A 13,537-nucleotide genomic window follows, 5' to 3' on the forward strand; every position below is an offset into this window, starting at 1 on the left:
AATTACGATTTCGATTTCACTTGCCCCAACAGGTCTTCGCAAGCAGAGTTTAGTGTCCAAAGAAGGAGAGGTTGGCATGGGTACCAGTTGTTGGGTTCGGTTCGATTTCGATTTCAAATTTCAAATTCCAAATTCACTTGCCTCAACAGGTCTTCACAAGCAAAGTTTTTTTTAGTGTCCAATGAAGTAAAGATACGAATAAGTGAGCTGGCTACACTTCTGGCAGAGGTCACAGATTATGCTCTCACTTGCCTTGCTGGGTCTTCTCATGTACTGCATATTTCCAATATACACATACCTTGCCCGAATAGCTGAATACCAGAACTAGAACTGATATAATACCAGAATTAGAACTGCTCTAATACCAGAACTAGAGAAGTTACAGGTGTGGAAGCAAGGTCTAGAATTGAAGGGCCTTAGAGTCAATCTAGCAAAAACCAAAGTCTTAGTAGGAAGGCAGACAAATCTCAAATCTCTTTAGGTAGATGGCCCTGTTTGATCTGTAGAAAAGGCATAGTTGGAAACTCCATAAGATGTACCCAGTGTAAGCTATGGACATATAAGAGGTGCAGCAATATCAAACTGGGAAGATAGTTTTTTTGTGTGGCAGATGCACAGGGGCAATAAACACTAAAGACGTACAAAAAACAAATTCCATTACATGCCATGGGGAAAAACTAGAAGTAGTTGATAGCTTCCGTTACCTAGGTGACCAAGTCAGTAGGTGGATGCTCTGAGAGTATAGCTGCTAGAATAAGAATAGCTTGGGCAAAGTTCAGGGAGCTCCTACCTCTGCTGGTAACAAAAGGCTTCTCACTCAAAGTGAAAGGTAGACTGTATGATGCATGTGTGTGAACAGCCATGCTACATGGCAGTGAAACATGGGCTGTGACTGCTGACGACATGTATAGGCTTGAAAGAAATGAATCTAGTATACTCTACTGGATGCGTAATGTCAATGTGCATATACGATAGTGTAAGCACCCTGAGAGAAAAATTGGACATAACAAGCATCAGATGTGGTGTGCAAGAGAGATGACTGCACTGGTATGGTCATATGTTGCATATGGATGAGGGCAGCTGTGTGAAGAAGCATCACACCCTCACAATGTAAGGAACCTGTGGAAGAGGTAGATCCTGGAAGACATGGGATGAGGTGGTGAAGCACCACCTTTGGATGTTGGGCCTCACAGAGGCAATGACAAGCAACTGAAACCTTTGGGGATATACTGTAATTGAGAAGATCTGGCAAGTCAAGTGAGATTGTCGCTGTGGCTGATGCCAGTATTGCATAACTGGCCCGTTTCAAAGTACCCTTCAATCGTCAGGCAATATGCTGTGCTTGAGAAGACCTGTTGAGTCAAGTGAAATCATAGTTGTGGCCGATGCCAGTACTGTCTGATGGGCACCTGTGCTGGAAACGTGTAAAAAGCACCATTTGTGTATAGTCGATGCCAGTGTTGCCTGACTGGCCCTTGTGCTGGTGGCATGTAAAAAGCACCCACTATGCTCTCTGAGCAGTTGGCATTAGGAAGGGCATTCTTCTGTAGAAACCTTGCCAGATCAGTCTGGAGCCTGGTGCAACCTCCTGGCTTGCTAGTTCTCAGTCAAACCGTCCAACTCATGCCAGCATGGAAAGCGGATGTTAATCGATGATGATGATGTTTCTTACAGTTTCTTTTTACAAATTCAACTGACAAGGCTTTTATTGGTCCTAGGCTATAGTAGAAGACACTCGCCCAAGGTGTTATGCAGTGAGATTGAATCTGGAATTATGTGGTTGAGAAGCAAACTTCTTACTACACAGTCACACCTGCACCTATAAATATATGTAATAATGTATTTGTAGTGTAGATTAGTCAGCTAGTGCATGGTGAGAGTTATGTAACACAGTTTCTGGCTCAGAGAATATGCAGTGTTCTAATCTCAAAGATGTTTGTGTCTAAGGAGTTGAACTGTGAATTTTTTTTGCCAAATGTCTAGCTCCTCATACATTTTGTGTTTATTTAATCTTTAGTTTGTTTTAGCTATTACAACTAAAGCCATGCTTCTGCTCAGCTTTGAGTATTTATGTGGTAACTTAAAAAAAAAAAAAAAAGATTTATAATCTAAATGTTCTTTGGGATATTAATTGAAATTTACACCTTTTTGTAGTGTACTGAGGTTAACTTAAACAGTTTATTGTATTTTCACTAAAATTTTGTGGGTATTTAAAAGATATTTTTATATAAAAATAATTATAGCATTTTTTTCTTTAAAAAAAAGACAAGCAAAAACTATCTCAGCCAACCATATTTTTGTGACAAGTGCCATAGTAATAATAGATTAATTTATGATTTAGTTTCAATTTCTTCTTGGATATTTTTCATTTATGTCAATGGTGACTTTAGGAAAAACACGAATATAACAGGACCTAGTTTTCCCCCACTTCCAATGCTGTACAGTACTTATATACCTTATAAATCGGTTATTAGCTGTTATTTTCAACCTTCACCACTAAACAGCTAATCTGATTATTAAGACATTAATCCTTGAGTAATCATAGAGGGTTTTTTTTATTTTCTCTAAATTATTGTTATTGTGGTTGAATTTTTTCTAGTTTTATATAGAGAGAAAGACTAAAGGATTATCCCTTGTTACTAAAGAAAGTCTCCAGCTGGAGGTGGATGATATGTGTAGAAAAAGTTTAGTATGGAATAAGTTATTACACATATACCAACCATTCTATGTGACTTGTAATCATACTCAGTTTAGGTGTGATGGCAAGGTGGCAGGCTAAGATGAGTGAACCAGATTGATCTGGTACTTAATGCTACTGACAGGTGAACTGGAATAAGTAAAGTGCTATGTCCAGAATTATAATGAAATGCAACAGCAAATTTGAACTCATGATGTATAATCAAGTAGACTTATCCAGTCGGTCATCTCACTTTTAATAAAGAACATATTTCTGTGAATATGGTCATGAGTACACATCTTACTACAGCCTTTGTGTTCTACCTTTGTATGTTTCAGTTTGGTTTACATAACAAGATAGGGATTAACTAACAAGATGGTATCAGATGTAGTAAATGGTATAAAATATTGTAAGCTCTAATTTTACATAAAAATATGCAACAGGCTCACTTCAGGGATAGAACCATGAACCTGTTCCTTGCAGTCTGATTGTATTACTAATTATTACACTACAGAGTGCCTACCATTTCCTCCTCCTCTCAAATTAAAAACTATAATTTTTCTGCATTTTATGACTGTACTATATGTTGTGTACAAGGCACCCTCCCTCCTGCACTGGTGCTGTGATGAGACTCCCCCCTCCATGCTCTCTCTACAGGTGATTGATAAGTGAGACTACTTCTCTAGTGCTGGTGCCACAGAAAAATGCACCAGATACATACTGTAAAGTAGTTGGCAAATGAGCAGAGAAAGCCTATGGTTGGGAAATCCATTTAGATCTCTGTCACTGAGGATTATTCAAACTCTAGTGTTGGTGCCACAAGAAAATGCACCAGTGCACTCTGTAAAATGTTTGGTGATGATAAGGGCATTGAGTCATTGCAAACAAGCCAAATGACATGAACAACTATCTGTCTGTGGGAGCAGCAGCTCCCATTAAGAAATGACTTGTAACTGTGATGACCCATCCAATCCATGCTAGAATGGGATACAGATGTAAGAATGATAATGATGACGATAATTATGGTTATTAATCAGTCAATGTTAGCAGGATAAGTTATTTTATTAATATCCAACATTTCAAGGTGTTCTACCTCAGTCTGATATTTATGGTGAGAAATAAACCCTATCAATCAAAATATGAAGTATAGTTAAAAGTAGCAGAAAATACATTTATAGAACCTAATTTGAAAAGAGGGAATGGCAAATGTTGTGAATTGTTATTAACAATGTAGTTACTAATCAAGTAATAGATACAGGCATGGTTCAAATCCTATTGTTGGGCCTGTTGCTTTTTGCCTATCTCAAATTGGAGCTTACGATAATCATAAAAACAATTTCTACTCTCTACATCATAACTGAGTGGTTAGCAATAGAAAAATCATGTAATGGAACCCTCTCACTTGTGGGATAGAGAGTTGCTGAAGAGGTCACAGAATGTGTGACGAAAGAACTTTGACAAAAAAGACTAAAATAATAATAAAGCTAAAGTGAAGACCAAATATATAGTGCATGTGTTTAATTGGCAAAATATGACCATCCCCAAGTGTAACAATAGGATTTTAAAAAAATTCTCCCTTAAATTTTATTTTTACTATTATGGGATTTCTTGAACATTAGTATGTACAGTTCTACAATTATAATTGAGATAAATTTTCTGAAGTTATAAAACTGTTGTCAATAAAATATACAAAATATTATATTTTATGATTAATTTTTGATTTTATGATTGTTGTAGAAATGTGATGACCTAATTTTGATGCACTTGGGATTTTTGGATTATTCCAATTATATTATCAGTGTCCGTTTCTTTGGATTAGAAAACGTCAAATACAAATTTGAAAATATTGATTTTCATGTAAGTAAACTTAACATTATAGTATGACATTGTTATGCTCTTTAATTTTCTTTTCAATTTATTCTAAGAAAAAAATGTATTATATCATTTTTCGTGAGCATGGGGATGCAGTAAACTAGAAATCTCTTGATTTCCAGCCAGAATTGTTCCAGTTTGATGCTAAATTCTGGTTATCCAGTGCATTTAGTGGTGTTCACTTCAATATAACTCCACAGTTTTGCTCTCCTAAATGTTTTTCTCTCAGATTTTAATCCACAGACGTTCAGGTTGGGCATTTGGAACATCAGTTTCATCAACCTGAGAGAAAGACCTGTGAAGGTCATGGTCCCTGACTTTCATCTCCTGATGAACATTTTTTTATTCTTTTACTTGTTTCACTCATTGGACTGTGACCATCCTTGGGCACTGTCTTGATCAATTTTATACCTGTACTTAATTTATGTCTGGTATTTATTCCTTTGCTGAATTAAGTTGCAGGGGCACAAATCAGTCTACACTGGTTGTTAAATGGATGAAAGGTGTGAAGGAACAAAAAAAGGGGAATATAGAAGAGGGGGAGGAGCAAGAAACTAGGTGAGTTACTGATGGCAAGAGAGGTGTAGGAGTCCAAAGAGTAGGTTAGAGTCAGTGTTGACAGGATGGAGAAACTGTTGGGAGAAAACTGAGAGAGAGAAAAACAAGGCTGAGAGTTGGGAAGTAGTGGGTGAGTGCAGGGAGAGCAATAAGGGAAAGAGAAGCTGAAAGGTAGAGGGCGATTGAATGTGAATGCAGAGAAAGCATCCTAGGTGAGGTGGCTATGGAGAAAGAAAGTTGAGAGAAAGGGGTAGGAATGGCAGTGGTTAAATGCAACAAGAGCAGTGAGAGAAAGAAAGAGTGGGTAATGAGATGAAGGCAAGAATAGGTGTGGGTGAGAATGTCTGATGCAGCCTCTTATATGATGAGAAGGGAATCAGAGTGAAGTAGATGATGTAGTCTGCCCAAGCAGTGGAGAGATGGGGTGGGGACTATGAAAGATGAAGTCTTTGTCGTTCTCTTCTACAGCTTCCACTAACTTGGAGTGCTCAGCACTTTTGTATACAACAATCATCCCCTGTATGCTTCACATACCTGTTCTAGCACAGCCTCCTTTTTTGTGCACTACATCTGATTCCTCTTATTTCATTTTTGCTCTCTCATGTTCATGTACACTAATAGTATACATCCATTGGATCATGTTGGCTTCATTTCATTCTAGTCTTTGCAAGTTTTCTATATTCAATGCCCATATCTCACTACCATGCAACTTCACATTCTATCATGTCATACAATCTGCTCTTCTCACTCTGAGAGGAAGGTATCTTTGTTAACAGCAATAGTAATAGCTTCCTGAACTTTTTACCAATTTGTCCTTAGCCTGGTGACTAGTTTTTCTGAACAACCATTTCCCCTGCTAATTATGTATCCTAGGAAACAGAAGTTCTCAACTACTTCTAATGAGCCAACTGAGCATTTAAGAGAATCTATTTCTGGTGTGCTCATTATATGTATTGTTTTGGTGCATCTGTCACATACAAAGCTTGCCTTCTCTGTTAGCCTACCATCTCTTGTATGTAATATCTAAGAAAGTTTACTTCCTAACTGCATGGTTTCAGTCCAGTCTCATTGCATGGCACTTTGGGCAAATATCTTCTACTGTAGTCCTGAGCCAACCAAAGTCTTTTGAATGGATTTGGTAGATGGAAATTGAAAGAAGGTTTACTCACCACATGCTCTTCAGTTCAGGTCCTAAGATTGTATTGTGCTTCTGCAAGTAAGGTTCATTACACTACTTGTATTAGTTTGACTGACTGAACAAAGAAATAGGCCCTAAACTCTGCTGTATGTTTGAGTGGACAGTTCACCATACAACTAGTATTTCAGATATAACACATCATCATTTCATCATTGTTTAATGTCTGCCTTCCATGCTAGCATGGGTGGGACAGTTTGACAAAAGCTGGCCAGGGAGAAGCCTGCAGCAGACTTCTGTGACTTTTGGCAAGATTTTTACAGCTGGATGCCCTTCCTAACACCAACCACTCAGCAGAGAGGACTTAGTGCATTTTATGTGGCACAAGCACAGGCAAGGTCACTTTTGGCAAGGTTTTTACAGCTGGGTGCCCTTCCAAACACCAACCACTTTACAGTGTGGACAGTGCTTTTAAGTGGCACCTGCACTGACAGGGTCATCAAGTACTTGCATGAAAAAAAAATCTACACCCAATAACAAGAGGAACATGTATGACAACTGCTTCAAAACCTGTGGCTTCTGTCCTCCTATATCAATAATTACTGGTACTTTTGTTATGCTGGACTTTTCTCAAGTTCAACTTTTTTACATTTATACCTGATGTTGTAGTTATCCAACACATCATAAATATAAACAAAGTAAATAAGATATATTTTCTTCTGATTTGTTGGTTGTCTGCTCTTTATATCTGCATGCATCTGCACGATTGTGTGTTTGTTTTTCTTCCCTCCTCTTCTCTTTGTCTCTCTCATTGCAGCATATGTTTCCTCGTGACACACACACTTTTTAACTATATCTTCCCCATCTCTCTCCAGCTGCTCCTTATATTACTCTTTCACCCCTCTCTTTATTATTTATATTTTTTTTTCAATTCTTGAATATAGAGCAAATACATTCCTCAATGCACATATTAAGTAAGTAAATAAGATAGAATATGAGTACCTTAATACAAGGTATTGGTTTGGATGGAGTTTAAAGAATTAAGAAAAATAAAGATGTCCTTGTGTTATTTTATGCAAAGACATTATCATTAGAGTATCTTAACATTAGTTTGTTAAAGAATGTGCTCCTCAAATACTTAAAATACTGACATTGTCTCTACTACGTAACTGTTTTATTGTCATTGAGGTAGTGACAGCTGTCTAAGTAGTAAAATTCAAGTTAGTCAATACTTCTTAATGTGACATATTTAAATAGGTGCAGATGGGTCAAGTGTGTGTGTGTATGTATGTGAGAGAGAGATTAGATATGCCAGCACCTTATCCTTCTGCTAATGCACACTCACACACATAATATAAAAGTAAGGTATATATTGATTGATTTATTTATTACATACCCCTAAAGGGACTTCAGTGTGTTTGTCATATTTTTGACATTACCACTAGCACTACTAGATATAATGTCTATAACCTTACTGTGTCTCCTGCAAGGATTTGAGTTCAGCACTGCAAGCTGCTGAAACTCTGGTTAGTATTATATGACTGCTGTGAGCTCCATGGCTGCACAGAATCTATTTATGATTTGGTGCAGTGAAATATCGAGACTTCAGTGTTTTTGCTGGGGACCCAACACAGAACTAGTGGTGGTATAATAGTGTTGACTCTAAAGTCCATTTGGTGTATGCAATGTAAGCTGTGGATGCACAAGAGGTGCAGCAGAATATCAGCCAGACTAGCAGAGAAAGTGAGCTTCATATGTGACAGTTGCACTGGAGCAACGTGTATTGAGCACAATGGATATAAATTCTGTTAAATGTCCAGATGGGTCACTAGAAGTAGTCAATAGCTTTTATTATGTAGGAGATATAATTAACTTTGAAAGTATAGTTATTCTGAAAGTATAGTAGCAAGAATAAGAGTGGGTTGGAAAAAGTTCAGGGAGCTATTACTGCTGCTGCAACAAAGGTCTTTTCCCTCTGAATGAAGAGCAGATTGTATGATGCTTGTGTTACAACTACAGTGCTGCATAGTAGTAAGACATGGGTCTTAAATGCAGAGGACTTGATTAGACAATGGGAAAAAATGAAGCTAGCATGCTTGTTAGATGTCCAGTGTAAGTGTGCATGAACAACAAAGTACAAATATGTTGAGACAAAAATTATGCATAAGTGTATTGAGATATAGTGTGCAAGAAAGAAACCTCACATTTAGTAATCACTGAACCGGCAATGTGTCTCCTGCACAGCAAGACATGTTCCTGTCTATCATACTTAAGTCTCTTAATGCCTGGTATGAAGACATCTCCACTCAGCTAATGGGGCTTTTTTGTTTTGCAAGTTACTTGTTGACTTCACTTGTGCTGGGGGCCATGAAAAAAAGCACTCAGTATACTCTGTAAAGTGATTGGTATTAGGTGGGGCATTCAGTTGTATAAACCATGCTAAAACAGATGCAGTCCTCTGGCTCATCAGATCCTGTTGAAGCATCCACTGCATGCCAATATGGGACATGGACTTTAAATGATGATGATGATGGTGTGTGTATGTGCATATGTATGTATAAATATATATAAATATACACTCATACACGCACGTGTGTGTGTGTGTGTGTGTGTGTGTTTATATATTTTCTTTTATATGTTTCAGCCGCAAGGCTGTGGCTAGTGTATGTAGAGAGCGCGGGAGATGTACATATAAAATAATAATGAACTTATTTTATACAGTGGTCATTTGCACTACAACTCATCAGAAAAAGTAACCAAAACTGCATGAACTGTGTGTAGACTATGCACAGGAAGTGAACTGTAAATAAGTCTACAATGAAGAAAAAAAAAATAGGGGAGGTGGGGCATCAGGTGGAAGTTGTGAAGGATGTAGTGTCTCAACAGCCAACAACTAATGCAGGTTGTTTATTCCATGTTTCAACAATTCTGAGCATGAAAAAATGTTTCCGAAAGTCATGGGTGCTGTGTTGTTTTTTTATTTTGTAAGCATGTCCATGAGTGTTAGACAAATGGAATTCAAAAAGGTGCCTAAAGTTGTTGTTGGAAAGATGGTAGATAATATTGTGGGACTCAATCAAGTCAGTTGCCAGGTGTTGGAGCTTTAATGTGTCCATGTTCTGGGAAGCAAGACACTCAGAGTATGGTAGATGCCTGACGGCAGGTATTTGTCTGGTTGCATGCTTCTGAATAGTTTCCAGTAGATTGATATGCTGAGGGAGATAGGGGTTCCAGACTGGTGATGCAAACTCATATATGTATATATTTTCCATGTATCATTTTTGTTTAATGCAATTTTATTCTCAATCATCCATGTCCTTTTTCAAGTTTCTTGTCCTCTATTTTTGAATTATTATTGATCTCTCTCTCTCTCTCTCTTTCTCTCTCTCTCCCTCCCTCTCTCTCTCTCTCTCTCTCTCTCTCTCTCTTTCATTCATTCATTCATTCAGCTTTTCCCATTACATCCCTGACTTCTTCACTCATTCATTCACTAAAAAATTGCCAAAGATTCTGGAAATTTTCAGAAACATTTATGGTCATTGTTTTTTTTTAAGATTGTTTCTATGTGCAATTTGTCATATTGGCATAAGTTACATGGATCTACAGTAGGGTTTGTGTAACTAAAGTCCAATATGAGAAGCTGATGAGAGATTTCTAGTTACCTTCACCAAAGGAGGTTATGTTTTCATCAGCGTTGGTTTGTCCGTTTATCCGCAAAATAACTCAAAAAGTTGTATTTGATGAAACTTGCGGGAAAAATTGGTAGCCTGGTGTAGCCATCTGGTTTCACCAGTCCTCAGTCAAATCGTCCAACCCATGCTAGCATGGAAGGCGGGCGTTAAACGATGATGATGATGATACAAGGAACAGATGATGAAATTTTGGTAGTGATTTGGGAATTTTTATGGATTCTTGAAGGATTTTTCATTTGTTATATTTACTTTACATGAAGTATTACAATGTAACGTTCTTTGATTATCTCCCTTGAAAACATATTCATCGTTTGCACGTAACCTATGGTGGTGTTGGTGTTTCCAAAATTTATTTTCGTTTCTCTATTAGTAATTTTACTTGCGCATCTATCTTAAAATGAGCTGCTTGGCGGAGGTCTGTGGAGGATGACATGACAAGCCTTGACTATTGAGATCAGCTCAAAAAGATCAGGCTTTGCTCTCTCCACTGCCGCTGTGAACTCTATATCTTCTGTATGATGTGGAAAATATTCCATCAACATTGCCCATCTTTAAAATTCGTCTGAGGCTTGGCCCCCGTGCCATCCCTCCACTACAGAAATGTTCGTGTCATATCACAACACTATGACAGAACTATTTCACCTCAATTGGCCCTGCTCTCTTCAACATCGTGCCAGACACACATAAAGGAGGAAAGTGACTTCACGGCATTCAAACGATCCCTCGATGATTACCCCCAACAAATACCAGATAAACCACCCTCACCCAGATATGTCTCTGAAAACAATAACCCTCTGCTTAAATGGGCTACATTTCCCCACAGCTGACTGTGTATCTCTTCCAGGTGGTGCTATTAAATTAGACATGGCCTGAGTCAACTTCAGCCAAAACTTATCTAAGTAATCTAATCTATGCTGTAACCTTTTAATCAAAGCATGACAACGTGAGTAGAGGCTGATATCTTAACATTTTCTGATGGTCTTAAGTATAAAAAAAATTATTAAAGATTTATATAGAACTACATTCAGAGTATGTCTATAAGTTATTGTGTTTAGACCTGGTTTCTATCCTCAAACTGTTCCATTTTGTAGATGCAATTTTTTTTTATTTTTTATAAAGCACTCCGAAATTAGAAAAATAAAAAATCTGCAACAACCTTGGTCTCATGAGTATCGGATAATGGAATTTCAACTGTGTAAAGAAATTGATTGTGGTGATCGTAGTTTTGACGGTGATTGTGGTGAAAGCAGAGACAGTGTTGATGATGACGATGGTCGAGATAAGTATGGGAGGAGGATAAAATAGTACCGGTGGTTATAATGGCGACAGGAGCGGTGTGATGTGTGATGCTGGTAATAGTGGTGTTGATGATAGTGTTAGCTGTATGATGGTGGTATTGCAGTGGTTATACTGGTTGTGGTGATGAAAGTGACTGTCAAGGTAACCGTCATGATAACGTTGATGATGGTGTATGTGGTTGAAGTGGAAGTAATGACAATGCTGCTGATGATGTTGGTAGTTGTGGTGGTGGTGGTGATAGTGGTAGGATAGTTGTGGTGGTGATTGTGATATGGTGGTAGCGGTGGTGGTGGTCGTCGTCGTAGTGCTGCTCCTGCTAGTTTGGCGGAGGTCTGCGCTCTCCGAGTGCTTTTCTAGTTTTGTTTGCTTTTATCGTGTTTTATATGATTTAACCAATATGTCCAATTTTGCTTCTATTTTCAGTTTAAAAGTTACAATGTCAACTTCACTCAGCTTGAAATATGGCTAAGATTTGTATTCTTAGTATTCACATTTATCACAGCAGTAAGTTTCACATTATTATATAAAACAATGTTTGTTACACATCATATACAAGCTAATGAGGAGGTGTGGGGTCCTATGTAGTGATTTGACCTGCTAGATATAGTAGTCAAATTTCTCTCAAATCACACACTATCATCTTCCAAAAAAGAAAGCTATATTAGATTAAATAGTCTTAGATATAGTATGTCTTGATAAAAGGTGGGATGGTCCTATATGATTGGTTTACTTGATCTAGGCTGGAGTGGGCCTAATAGTAACTACATACATGGCATACATATGAGTCAATGAGGTAGCTTTCATACAATCATCCAAGCTGGTAGAAGTAGCAGCCAAATATCTCTTATGGCAAGTTAAACTTGATACATATAAAAGGGTTTGAATTTTGGCATCAAGAAATTTTGTTAGAAATATGGTGAAATGTTACTGTGTGTGTTTGTGTGTGTGTGTTTGTGTGTGTGTGTTTGTGTGTGTGTGTGTGTGTGTGTGTGTGTGTGTGTGTGATCCTTATTGGTTGAGTTCAGAGAAATAGAATGATTAACTGGTGTTTGATATTTACTTCTATGTGTCTATTATTGAAGTTTTTATGAATCTGCTCCCCATGAAGCAATATGTCGAGAAAGGAAATGATATTTTTCAGGGTGACAGTATGTATAGAAAAATCCTTGTTCCGTGAGCAGCAATGTATATAATAGTGGCTGTATTTGAGCCACTATTATAATAAGGATTATTAGATACACCTGTTGATGTAACATCACATGAATTGCTAATAGGTTCAATGTGAATTTGGCCATTGTGTAAATTAATGGGCACAAGTTCTCATTACTATCATGTCATGAGAATGGTTTTCCTTTGTTCAGAGGAGATTCACTACACTGTAAGTTAATATTCACCTCTACAGATAAATGCCTGATGAATGAATAGTGCAATCACTATAAAGACAGTAATCCTGGCTTTTGACAACATTTAGCTTACGTTGTTAGTTCTTGTGAGAAAGGCATGAATGATGCATAAACTTATTTTTCTGGAAATGTCATGATTCATTGTTTACTTGGAGAAGGTCATCACAGGAAAAAAAACCTGCTCTTATCCATCTGACTGGGATTTTGGCAAGTTATATCCAGTATTAAATTTGTTATTCTAAAGAGAGATAAATCCATATTTTTAATTGGAAAAATCTTTCCAACCATAAAAATTTCTTGAATATTTCAAAATGGTAGAAATGTGTATAAAATGACTTTATTTGTATTTTCTTATTCATTGAAGCTATTGTTTTCATTCTCTATTTCCAGTGCCTCTTTGCTCATTCCCTGAGGAAATTTTCCATAAAAGATTGGTCAATAGAACAACGTTGGATAGCAGTCTTACTTCCTTTACTCTTGCTCTACAATGGTAACACATCATCTTTATTTATGTATTTTAATATTCTAGCAAAATAGAAAGTAAGAGCTCAGTGTGCTGGATCTGTGGTCCAGTTTTTGATTCTCAGTTGAGGCCATTTCATTTCACTCCTGCTCCTAACAATCTTGGAAGAAAAGATATACATTTTCTGTAAAGTGAAATCGTGATGGCACCTGTGCCCAGCGTCGCCTTTCTGTCACGTGTGCCCACGGCATGCGTAAGAACTTTCGAGCGAGATTGTTGCCAGTGCCCCTGGACTGGCTCTTGTGCAGGTGGCACATAAAAAACACCTTTTTGAGCATGGCCGTTGCCAGTACCGCTTGACTGGCCTTCATGCCGGTGGCACGTAAAAGCACCCACTACACTCTCGGAGTGGTTGGCATTAGGAAGGGCATCCAGCTG

The 13,537-nt window shown here is 37.7% G+C and overlaps 1 protein-coding gene across 3 annotated transcripts in view; it reads left to right on the forward strand.

The window, feature by feature from the left end:
* LOC106872132 (transmembrane protein 181) overlaps window positions 1-13,537 on the forward strand; it is a 58,784-nt gene that overhangs the window by 31,119 nt on the left and 14,128 nt on the right. For all 3 annotated transcript variants that reach the window (XM_014919003.2, XM_014919004.2, XM_014919005.2), the window contains 3 exons: window positions 4,415-4,534; window positions 11,657-11,737; window positions 13,027-13,126. In XM_014919003.2, coding sequence (XP_014774489.1) covers window positions 4,415-4,534; window positions 11,657-11,737; window positions 13,027-13,126 — 301 coding nt within the window. The remainder of the gene's footprint in view (window positions 1-4,414; window positions 4,535-11,656; window positions 11,738-13,026; window positions 13,127-13,537) is intronic.

This window comes from Octopus bimaculoides, chromosome 2 (genome assembly GCF_001194135.2).
Source record: "Octopus bimaculoides isolate UCB-OBI-ISO-001 chromosome 2, ASM119413v2, whole genome shotgun sequence".
Taxonomy (NCBI): Eukaryota; Metazoa; Mollusca; class Cephalopoda; order Octopoda; family Octopodidae; genus Octopus; species Octopus bimaculoides.